This window comes from Protopterus annectens, chromosome 8.part0 (assembly GCF_019279795.1).
Source record: "Protopterus annectens isolate FY-2018-M chromosome 8.part0, PAN1.0, whole genome shotgun sequence".
NCBI lineage: Eukaryota > Metazoa > Chordata > Ceratodontiformes > Protopteridae > Protopterus > Protopterus annectens.
The window spans coordinates 1,201,794,192-1,201,806,489 of NC_056741.1; the positions used below are offsets into that span (position 1 = coordinate 1,201,794,192).

Below are 12,298 nucleotides of genomic sequence, written 5' to 3' on the forward strand. Positions count from 1 at the left end.
TCCCATGCAGGTGGGAGTGGTTTTGATGGTGTGAGGCCTGGGATCCCTGTGGGTTGGGAAAGAACCCACACTACACCACCACCTTCAAGGCAGAAGGACTCGGAGAACCCAAGATCCATTCTTCTGGAGCCAAAATTGTCGGACTAGATTCTCCCGAGCACTGGAACCCCTCCACTCCGAAGGGGGAGTCGGAGCCGAGCTACTGAACGCAAAGGCTTTGATGGGAGGTGATGGCTCTATAAAACTCAAGAATCGAAGAAAACCCCCAAGACTTGATGTTGAGGCTTTGGCTCAGACGTACTTGACCCCGACGCCATCTCTGTTCTTGAGACCATCGGATCCAACAACTCCAAAGCACAGGGTCAGAATGGAGAAAGAGCTACAGGATGTAAGGGTGAATGTCTGCTCACAGATCGGGAACAGAACTGGCAAAACTGCCATCTGGATCTGTGTCTTGGAGAAACTGCCTCAATCTATCCACAACATGCTTGGACAAACTGCGAGAAGACGTGATGGAGGAGGAAGATGATGGTAGCCTGGACAGTCTTTTGGGTGAGATCTCCTGGAAAAATCATCTCTGTACCAAAACTCTTGGCTCTGAGGAGGTTAAGTAGAGCAAGGGGTGGAGGAGAACAGTCTGGAACTGTCGGATCAGTAGGCTTTGTATCCAAGGATTGGAGCCTTTTTTATCACCTTGGAGGTTGAAGAAAAGATCTGTCCAGGGAATGTTTTCTGTGCTCCCAGGCCTCCTTGTTTTTCTTAGCAGTGGGTTTTGAGTCCACGAAGTGAAGGGCAAAGAAAAGACTGGAAAAGGAAGCAAGCCCCTTTAACAGCAGCTTGTTTTTATGATCTGTAAGCACATGTGGATGAAAGCCCTCACAAATGCTACACGTAATGTCTAGGTATGCTGAGCCTAGACAGTAAAAGCACTCCCTGTGGGCACCAGACAATGGGATCTTGTGTCCACAGGAAGTGCATTTTTTTAAGCCAGATAAACAGGTTTCATCGGCCATTATAAATAGCTTAGCTCTAGTCTTTATAGAGGAAGAAAGAAAGATAGGGAAAGAGGTATGGAAGATGGAAACCCTGATGGGAAACAGAAACTACACTAACTAGAAACTTTTTTTTTGAATTAGCAGGGTAAGAGGAAAAAGAGAACAAAATGGCCAAAGACAGACTTACAGGACCTTCAAGTAAAAATTAGTTACGGAGCTCAAGAGAGACTAAACAGCAAGGCTTCTGCAATGAGCAGCAAACGAGATCTGAAGTAATTTGGGGGGGAATGAGGTATTATGGGTAGGAGAGGATCATAGGAAGTTACTAAGCTAATGGCCCTAGGGCCCTTACAAGCCTAGCCTGGTTCTACCATTACTTCAATGATTAGCAAGAAACTGCCCCTGTCCAAGAAGGGCACAAGTGAAAATCCCGAGGTGAATTTACAGTTACCCATCCAATTGTCCAGATTGCTTTTGAAGAGGGCCAATGAGATTCTCTGTTTGACATGAAGTGGGAGTAAGCAGTGTACCATTTGACTTGCGGATATGCAGCATTTCCAATAAAGTAGGGTCACAGACTGCCTTATATGCAAGGCATAGATCGCCTCTGAGTAGTCTGTGAAACAGAATAAAGTGACGGCGATTTCAGATGATCCACACACAGCATATGCTGAAGATCTTGAACCTTCCTTGGGAGGAACCTCAGTGGTCTCTCCAATTGCTGCATGTGCTTGGAAAGGTACAAACCAAAAGGGGCACTGTAGTCAATTACTGCCTTGATGAGGGAATAGTACAAAGAGGGTACAACTTCTTTTTTTCTGAATAAAACACCCTTGCTTATGAGATGAGCAATACAGAATGCCCTTCTTACCACTGTGGAGACATGGTGATCAAAAGTAAGTTTACTGTCAACCTGTGTGCCCAGGTCTCTCACCACTGTGTGTGTACTTGGGGTGTTGTTACTGATGAGTTAGTCGGGCAGGAACAGGTCACTATTATTTTATTTACATTTGTTTACCGGGAGATTGACTGGACGCAGGACCTTTTTCAGCAGATGCCCGGGGAGAAAGGCTCCACATCATGTACATGATGAATAGAGATACAAAGTTGCAGCAATAGTAAACTACATGACAGGTTGTTGGCTTTAATACAATAACAAGATATTGATTATCAACAGTATATACAGTAAATGTTGCAAGTTAAGATAGTTTCTTGTTGTTTATAATATTAGCAACAAAGTTGTCAGACAAGATTTTAAAGTATGTAAAGACTAGCTAATTCCGACTGTGGTTAGTAGTGGCAGTAGTATACTTGGGTTAAGAGTCTAGGTGGGGGGGTAAGGGTGGGGGTGTTGGTTTGGATTAAGTGGAATTTGAGCGCAATCTTGAAAAGGCTGTTGGAAGGTAGAGTAGTTATAGAGGGTGGAAGATTGTTCCAAAGTTTAGATATGGTACATGAAAATATGGCTTCTCCTGCTGAATTTTTGGGTTTGATAACAGTGAGTTGATTTTTGTTGCTTGATCTTAGGGGCCTTACCGAAAAGGATGATAATACATGTTTTGCACTGAGCTTAAGGCCATGAATTTGGCACCAATCATTTGTTTGTGTAAGACCCTCTTGTAGGATGTTGACATCTTTTGGAGATTCTATGACTGGTCCCAGTTTACATTCATCAGCAAATTTTGTCAACCACAGGCCTTTTGTTTTACCTTGTACTTCAGAGAAATAGATTCAGAGAAATAGATTCTGAACAGTAGAAGTCCCAGGACTGATCCCTGTGGAACACCATGGTTACAGGTCTGCTGTTGCAGATGGATTCCCCTATTTTGACTAAGTTCCATCAGTGAGCCAGTTAGTGACCCATCTAATGATATAAGGATTGATACAGAGCTGGGTGAGTTTGTCAATGATGCCTGAGTTGGGGATAGTGTCAAAAGCCTTGGTTAAGTCTAGGTAGGCTGTATGCACAGACTTCCCCTTGTTCAGGGCCTTGGTGACCGTCTCAAAGAATTCCACCAGGTTTAACAGGCATGATCTCCCTTTGACAAACCCAAACTAAGTACGGTCAAGTGTTTGGAGATTACTTAGATCGTTAAGGCCCATGATGATTCGTTCCATGGCCTTGCAGATAAGGCTAGTCAGGCTAATAGGTCTGTACTTCCTGTGGTCAGTGGAAAACTGTGGCCATTTTCCAGTCAGCTAGGACAAAGCCAAAGCTTTGACTATGACTGAAAAAGAGTACCCAGTGGTGCTGCTAATTCTTGTTTGAGCCTATGTAGAACACAACCTGAGATGTTATCAGGTTCCACAGATGCTGTGTTTTTGGTCTTAGAGAGGGCATTATGACCTGCTCTTTAGAGATACAAGGTACAGTACAGGTGGTAGGGATGTCATGAGGTACTTGTGGTGTGAACAGGGGGGTGAAGTTTTCACAGAACTTGCAAGTTACCATGTTAGCTATGTTCACAGGCTCTGTATATGTGGTACCATTAACTACCAGTTTTGTCACATATCTGGGCCTTTCCTTTTAAGTTATGAATGTAACTAAAGAACTCCTTGTGGTTGTCCTTGAGGAAGCTAATATGGATATTAGTTCGTTTTGGAGGACTTCACAAGAAGTCTTGCTTGTTTATGCTGAAGAGGGAGTGTTTCCAGTTTAGGGCTCACTCCCTCTTACTCAGACAGCAACTTCCTCCTCTTATTGTAAAGCCTGTTAATGGCAGCTGTCCACCAGGCAGGTTTGCTCTTCTTTGAAGAACTTGTTTTGGTCCCATCAGGTATGGTTGAGTCAATGCGGTTATACAGGTATTTGTATAAATCACTGGTGTAGAACTCAGCATAGTAGCCAGTTCCATCGGGGGGGGGGGGGGTGCAGTAAAGCTATTTATAGCATCCTGTAAAAGGTTATAATCTGCTTTGGAGACTTTTTTTTTTTTTTTTTTTTTTTTAAGTTTAGTTGCTGCTGGGGGTTAAAATGTGATAGTTACTTTGAATGATATTGATCTGTGGTCAGATCTCACTAGGGAAGACCTCACAGTGGGGGTACTACAGTGGTCCTTCATAATGGTAAGCACCAGATCCAGGATGTTGGCACCCCTTGTGGGGGTGTCAACTAGCTGGTCCAGTGCATTGGAGTTAAAGTCAAGAAACCTTTGGGCAAGTGAGTAAGAGCAAGAATAATTTACCCAGTCAATGGATAGGTAGTTAAAGTCACCCAAAACCATGCTGTTCAGATGCATCTCGACAGACCCAAGTAGATCCAAACAGGCAGAGTGGGTGCCCTGACTCATGGAGGGGGTCCTGTAGCTGTCTATGACTTGAACAGGTGTCCTACCAACAGTTAATTTCACCTGAAGTATCTCCAGGGAATCATACTGTTTAACCAGGAGGAGCTCAAGCTTCGAATCCTACTCTTGTAAAGCAGCTGAGTCAGATCCGAAACTCACAGGTTGAGGAATGAATGAAAATGACATCAGATCCTCTGATACAAGTTAAGAGATCCCTGAAATAGGGGTACATATGTTGTTTAGGGCAAGACAAACTAAGGCAAGAACTCTGGATATAGAACACCACCAAATGAGAAACCATTGTGGTCTCTGCCTTACTAGCATAATAAGAGTATTGAGATGGCCCAGTAAGTAGCCAGCCTACAGAATTTGATGGTTAAGCTCAGTGTCCAGAAGCCACAAGTACATGGCATTACAACTGCCTGGACAAGAAAAGACAAATGCATGAAAAATCAAAGGTAAATAAACTGAAGGAATGAAGTGTTTCATTAGGAGCTATTCCTCAGGAATATAACAGCAGGACTTCACAGACAACTTGACCACAAGGGTGAGACAAAATCAAAGCCCCCTCCCCCCTCCCACAATTTCTACACCTTCAACAAGGATTCCAGTTGGTCATAACTACAGATCACACCCAGGTTCAAAAAAGCTGTAGGAAAATTACAAATGGTGGCATGAATAACCATGGCAATGGTCTTATAGGGGTTGCGTTTCAACCGATTACTGATCACCCAGTCATGGATGCATTCCAAGTCTGAGGACAGTTGGTTTAACGCAGATATAGAACCTTGAGGGAGGGAGAGGCACAGCTGTCTGTTAGCATAGTGATGGCAGTTTAACCCTCTCCTTTAAATAATGCCTCCAAGTGGCAGCATGTATACAGAGAAAAAAGTGGACCCAAAACTGAATCCTGTCAGACAGAACAGCACAGTACTGTTAATTACAGACACATCCCTCTAAGTACAGCTGGAAAGGTATGAGGCAAAACCACTGCCATACTAAACCAAAGAAGCCAACATATAACAATTTAGGAAACCCAAGATCTCCTGGTACAATCCCTTATAACAGTGTAGAGACCACCCTAGCATGTGTTGATAGCAGTGAGTGTATTCCAAGAAGAGAAGAGCATAGACCAAGAAAAAATGTCAACTTCTGAAAAAGCCTCTAGAAACAAACCCCACAAGTGTACTCTACTGCAGCTCACCCCTCAATAAGGCATTTCAATTCAGAGAATGTTCATAAAATAAAAAAGGCATACTCAAGTGTTAATTCCACAACAAAAGAAAAAAGAACTAGATAAATAAATGGGCTTCACACATAAAATACAAGGAAAAGATGTTTCCTAGAATTACATATTTAAGCACTCATCCAACTACCATATTCTTCCAGCAATACACAAGGACTTTGCTTCACAACATTTGCTGTAAGACTTACCCAAGCCAGGAGAGTTTCCTTCTCTGCCACATGATATATAAGCCTCAAAGGACGTGTAGTGCTATGGATTCGACTATGCAGATAACGATACAGGTCAAAAAGCCTCACCTTCTCTTCTTCACTGCAGTAAGGAGCTTCTACTTCAGGACTGAAATGAAATACAAAGGCACAAACTGAGAAAAATGTGCGTTGGGGGGGCAGTTGAACAAGTAATTATTGTACAAGTCAAAAACTAACTTAAGGCTAAATTTTATGTTCTTACACTGACAGCAGTCCACATTTTTCAAGCAACATCAGAAATCTCATTTTAAGCCTTCAATTGTCTTGTGCAATGCATAACCAGTTGCTGTTCTTTTCTTTAATGGCAGTTTTATACAAAATCAGTTTTCCTAGCAAAGTTTTAAACTTTGTCTTCAAAGGGTAATAACAGAACAGAATACACATCCTCCAGCTATGAAGAGTGGTGCACAGATTACAGCCTAAACTCAACCAAACAGTGAAGCTGAACCGGATATGCAATAGACATGGGTTCCACAACTACAGCTGTAGTAGAAGCAGAGCAAAGGTTTCCGCTAATATTCCTCCCTGTAAGACCCACTAAAAAGAGGCACTTTAAACTGTTTTATGCTGTTCAAAGAAGCATTACTTCATTAACATGACAAAGGAAAACTCATGTGAGTTGGAAAAATGTTAAAGCAACCTAAAAAAAAGGTTCTACCATGGAACCAATAACTCCGTTTGCAATGTGTCACTTTCTGCCAAACAGCAGCTTCGTATACAAACTGTGCAGAACATTTTCTGTATGCCTCAAAGGAAGCAGATGGTGTAGCAGAAAGTACAGTTTTGTACCTACCATAAATGTAGATGTTCGAGTGTATACACTGCTGCAGTCATTACACTTGGGTTATCTGCAGTCAGGCGGTCCCGCAGTCGGCCTGAGTTCCAAAGTCTTGGTCCGCTGCTCGTTATGTCGCCTTCTGTGGTTGTCCTTGAGGAAGCTAATATGGATATTAGTTCGTTTTGGAGGACTTCACAAGAAGTCTTGCTTGTTTATGCTGAAGAGGGAGTGTTTCCAGTTTAGGGCTCACTCCCTCTTACTCAGACAGCAACTTCCTCCTCTTATTGTAAAGCCTGTTAATGGCAGCTGTCCACCAGGCAGGTTTGCTCTTCTTTGAAGAACTTGTTTTGGTCCCATCAGGTATGGTTGAGTCAATGCGGTTATACAGGTATTTGTATAAATCACTGGTGTAGAACTCAGCATAGTAGCCAGTTCCATCGGGGGGGGGATGCAGTAAAGCTATTTATAGCATCCTGTAAAAGGTTATAATCTGCTTTGGAGACTTTTTTTTTTTTTTTTTAAGTTTAGTTGCTGCTGGGGGTTAAAATGTGATAGTTACTTTGAATGATATTGATCTGTGGTCAGATCTCACTAGGGAAGACCTCACAGTGGGGGTACTACAGTGGTCCTTCATAATGGTAAGCACCAGATCCAGGATGTTGGCACCCCTTGTGGGGGTGTCAACTAGCTGGTCCAGTGCATTGGAGTTAAAGTCAAGAAACCTTTGGGCAAGTGAGTAAGAGCAAGACTAATTTACCCAGTCAATGGATAGGTAAAGTCACCCAAAACCATGCTGTTCAGATGCATCTCGACAGACCCAAGTAGATCCAAACAGGCAGAGTGGGTGCCCTGACTTATGGAGGGGGTCCTGTAGCTGTCTATGACTTGAACAGGTGTCCTACCAACAGTTAATTTCACCTGAAGTATCTCCAGGGAATCATACTGTTTAACCAGGAGGAGCTCAAGCTTCGAATCCTACTCTTGTAAAGCAGCTGAGTCAGATCCGAAACTCACAGGTTGAGGAATGAATGAAAATGACATCAGATCCTCTGATACCAGTTAAGAGATTCCTGAAATAGGGGTACATATGTTGTTTAGGGCAAGACAAACTAAGGCAAGAACTCTGGATATAGAACACCACCAAATGAGAAACCATTGTGGTCTCTGCCTTACTAGCATAATAAGAGTATTGAGATGGCCCAGTAAGTAGCCAGCCTACAGAATTTGATGGTTAAGCTCAGTGTCCAGAAGCCACAAGTACATGGCATTACAACTGCCTGGACAAGAAAAGACAAATGCATGAAAAATCAAAGGTAAATAAACTGAAGGAATGAAGTGTTTCATTAGGAGCTATTCCTCAGGAATATAACAGCAGGACTTCACAGACAACTTGACCACAAGGGTGAGACAAAATCAAAGCCCCCTCCCCCCTCCCACAATTTCTACACCTTCAACAAGGATTCCAGTTGGTCATAACTACAGATCACACCCAGGTTCAAAAAAGCTGTAGGAAAATTACAAATGGTGGCATGAATAACCATGGCAATGGTCTTATAGGGGTTGCGTTTCAACCAATTACTGATCACCCAGTCATGGATGCATTCCAAGTCTGAGGACAGTTGGTTTAACGCAGATATAGAACCTTGAGGGAGGGAGAGGCACAGCTGTCTGTTAGCATAGTGATGGCAGTTTAACCCTCTCCTTTAAATAATGCCTCCAAGTGGCAGCATGTATACAGAGAAAAAAAGTGGACCCAAAACTGAATTCCTGTCAGACAGAACAGCACAGTACTGTTAATTACAGACACATCCCTCTAAGTACAGCTGGAAAGGTATGAGGCAAAACCACTGCCATACTAAACCCAAGAAGCCAACATATAACAATTTAGGAAACCCAAGATCTCCTGGTACAATCCCTTATAACAGTGTAGAGACCACCCTAGCATGTGTTTATAGCAGTGAGTGTATTCCAAGAAGAGAAGAGCATAGACCAAGAAAAAATGTCAACTTCTGAAAAAGCCTCTAGAAACAAACCCCACAAGTGTACTCTACTGCAGCTCACCCCTCAATAAGGCATTTCAATTCAGAGAATGTTCATAAAATAAAAAAGGCATACTCAAGTGTTAATTCCACAACAAAAGAAAAAAGAACTAGATAAATAAATGGGCTTCACACATAAAATACAAGGAAAAGATGTTTCCTAGAATTACATATTTAAGCACTCATCCAACTACCATATTCTTCCAGCAATACACAAGGACTTTGCTTCACAACATTTGCTGTAAGACTTACCCAAGCCAGGAGAGTTTCCTTCTCTGCCACATGATATATAAGCCTCAAAGGACGTGTAGTGCTATGGATTCGACTATGCAGATAACGATACAGGTCAAAAAGCCTCACCTTCTCTTCTTCACTGCAGTAAGGAGCTTCTACTTCAGGACTGAAATGAAATACAAAGGCACAAACTGAGAAAATGTGTTGGGGGGGCAGTTGAACAAGTAATTATTGTACAAGTCAAAAACTAACTTAAGGCTAAATTTTATGTTCTTACACCGACAGCAGTCACATTTTTCAAGCAACATCAGAAATCTCATTTTAAGCCTTCAATTGTCTTGTGCAATGCATAACCAGTTGCTGTTCTTTTCTTTAATGGCAGTTTTATACAAAATCAGTTTTCCTAGCAAAGTTTTAAACTTTGTCTTCAAAGGGTAATAACAGAACAGAATACACATCCTCCAGCTATGAAGAGTGGTGCACAGATTACAGCCTAAACTCAACCAAACAGTGAAGCTGAACCGGATATGCAATAGACATGGGTTCCACAACTAGAGCTGTAGTAGAAGCAGAGCAAAGGTTTCCGCTAATATTCCTCCCTGTAAGACCCACTAAAAAGAGGCACTTTAAACTGTTTTATGCTGTTCAAAGAAGCATTACTTCATTAACATGACAGAAAGGAAAACTCATGTGAGTTGGAAAAATGTTAAAGCAACCTAAAAAAAATGTTCTACCATGGAACCAATAACTCCGTTTGCAATGTGTCACTTTCTGCCAAACAGCAGCTTCGTATACAAACTGTGCAGAACATTTTCTGTATGCCTCAAAGGAAGCAGATGGTGTAGCAGAAAGTACAGTTTTGTACCTACCATAAATGTAGATGTTCGAGTGTATACACTGCTGCAGTCATTACACTTGGGTTATCTGCAGTCAGGCGGTCCCGCAGTCGGCCTGAGTTCCAAAGTCTTGGTCCGGCGTCTGTTGCGGTCGCTTCTTCCTTTACGTCAGTGCGACAGGGGTATAAAAGATTCAGCCGACGCCATTTTCTTCAGTTTTTCTTGCCCCAGATGTCAGGTGCCCCCAAATAGGAAGGCAATACATAATGCTAAATAAACATACATAATAAATAAAAATCAATAGCTTCAGCTATAAGCAAATGCACCATATAGATTGTATAGAAAGGGAGGTGTAGATAAGTCCCAGCTAAGAAAGAGGGGATGGAGGGAGGGTAACCTGGACTGCAGCAGTGTATACACTCGAACATTTACATTTATGGTAGGTACAAAACTGTACTATGTTCACCGTGTTACACTGTTGCAGTCACTACCCTTAGGTTGAATCCCAAAGCTGAGGCTGGGTGGCTGGTACTAAAACAGGGTTAGGAGTGGCTAAGAGGCCCTGCAGAACTACAGTGGCAAACCCAGCTCTAGTTTGAGTATAGAGGTAAGTGGTAATGTTTGGTAAATGTGTGCAAAGAACTCCAAGTTGCAGCCTCCAGAATATCCTTGGTTGGTACTCCTCTGAGAAAGGCTGCTGAGGTGGCTGTAGCCCTGGTGGAATGGGGCCTAATGTTACCAGGCACAGTTTTCCCATGATGTGTGTAGCAGAAACGGATACAGTGTCCTATCCATTTTGAAATGGTCCGTTTTGAAATAGCCTTTCCTTGTGATCCTGCAGCATAGGATACAAACAGTTGGTCAGATTTTCTGAAAGCTTTGGTTTTATCCAAGTAGAAACGTAACTGTCTGTGACTGTCCAAAGAATGTAGAAGCCTCTCCCCTTTACTCTGGGGGTTTGGATAAAAGGTGGGCAAATGAATGGTTTGGTTAAGAGCCACACTAGATACCACCTTTGGCATACAGGTAGGGTTAGTTCGTAAGGAGACTCTGTCTTGATGAAAGGTTCCACTGCCATTAGTGCCTGTAACTCTGAGACTCTCCGTGCTGAAGTTATTGCTAGCAGCAGAGCAGTTTTCCATGAAAAAATTTTAATTCTGCTGAAAAAGCTGGTTCGAAAGGTGGTAGAGTAAGTTTTTCCAAAACAAAATTGAGGTCCCAAGTTGGTGTTGGTGCTCTCCGGGGCGGTCTTATGTTCTTAGCCCCTCTGAGGTATTGTCTTAGTAATGATGTGAAAAAATAGAGGATCCGTGTTGTAATGAGCTGAAATAGCTGAAGCGTGGATCTTAATAAAATGAAAAGGAAAGGCCTTTGTCCAGCATCTCAGTTAAATATTGTAATAGCAGAGGAATATTTGGGACAAGAGGGTTTAGGCCTTGAGCCTGGTTCCAGGCGCAGAATCTTTTCCATTTTTCTGAGTAAGTTTTCCTGCTGCTGGGTCTCCTGGCCTCCAAAACAACATCCATAACAGCTTTAGAAAGGAGTGTTGACTAGTTGTTTAAGTAATCTGCCATGCAGCCAGATTTAAGGTTTTGAGCTGGCTGTGCAGGATGAGTCAGAAGATGAGGAATTTGAGGTAAAATCCATGGTGGGCCTTGAGCCATGTTCCTTAATATTGGATACCAGTGCTGCCATGGCCAGTCCGGAGCAATGAGGATCATTTGTGGCCTCTCTAGTCTGGCTTTCAGGAGTACCTTTGCCAGAAGAGGCAGTGGAGGGAAGGCATAAACTTTTAGTGTTTTCCAACTAAATGATAGGGCATCCACTTTCCATGCTAGTGTGTGGTATGTCCTTGCGCAAAATTTTTGTAGTTGGTAGTTTAGGGGGGAGGCAAAAAGATCCATGTCTGGGCTCCCTCATTTTGAGTTATCATTGTGCATACTTGTGGATTTAGTTTCCACTCGTGAGGATCCATGAGATTTCTGCTTAGGTCGTCTGCCAGTGTATTTTTCTTTCCTGGCAGGAATTGTGCTTGCAGTTGAACTTGATAGGCCAGTGCTGTATTCCACAAAGTCATTGGTTGCCTGCATAGGGGGTAGGAATGTGTGCCCCCTTGTTTGTTTATGTATCACATCACTGTGGTGTTGTCCGTCTTTAGTAGCAATTGTCCTGGATGTAGAAGGTCCTTGAAAGCTGTTAGGGCATTTTGTACAGCTAGCATCTCTTTTTGATTGATGTGGAAATGCATTTGGTCTGTGGTCCACTCGCCCTGAATACACTGTCCTGCCAGGTGTGCTCCCCAGGCGTAATTCGATGCATCTGTTATTGTCTGCCTGGCTGTGGGTAAGGTGAAAGGCTGTCCCTTGTTGTGGTGACATGCCTGTGCCCACCATAGAAACTCCTGTTCAAGGCAGGGAATGAGTGGTATTATTGCTTCCAAACTGTGGCTGTGCTGAGTCCATATGCTTTTCAGATACCATTGCAACTTCCTCATATGCAGTCTGGCATATGGAATTAGTAGAATGCAAGATGCCATGAACCCCAAGGCCTGCAGATTCTTGCAGGGAGTTGGGTTTTTGTTGCCATCAATTGAAAATATTGAGTCAGTTGTCCTTGTCTGGCATGAGATAAGCCA

At 42.8% G+C, this 12,298-nt stretch overlaps 1 protein-coding gene across 1 annotated transcript in view; it reads right to left on the reverse strand.

The window, feature by feature from the left end:
- Window positions 1-12,298, reverse strand: part of LOC122809304 (vacuolar fusion protein MON1 homolog B-like) — a 466,888-nt gene that overhangs the window by 133,900 nt on the left and 320,690 nt on the right. The window contains exon 5 of the mRNA XM_044080694.1: window positions 8,846-8,993. Coding sequence (XP_043936629.1) covers window positions 8,846-8,993 — 148 coding nt within the window. The remainder of the gene's footprint in view (window positions 1-8,845; window positions 8,994-12,298) is intronic.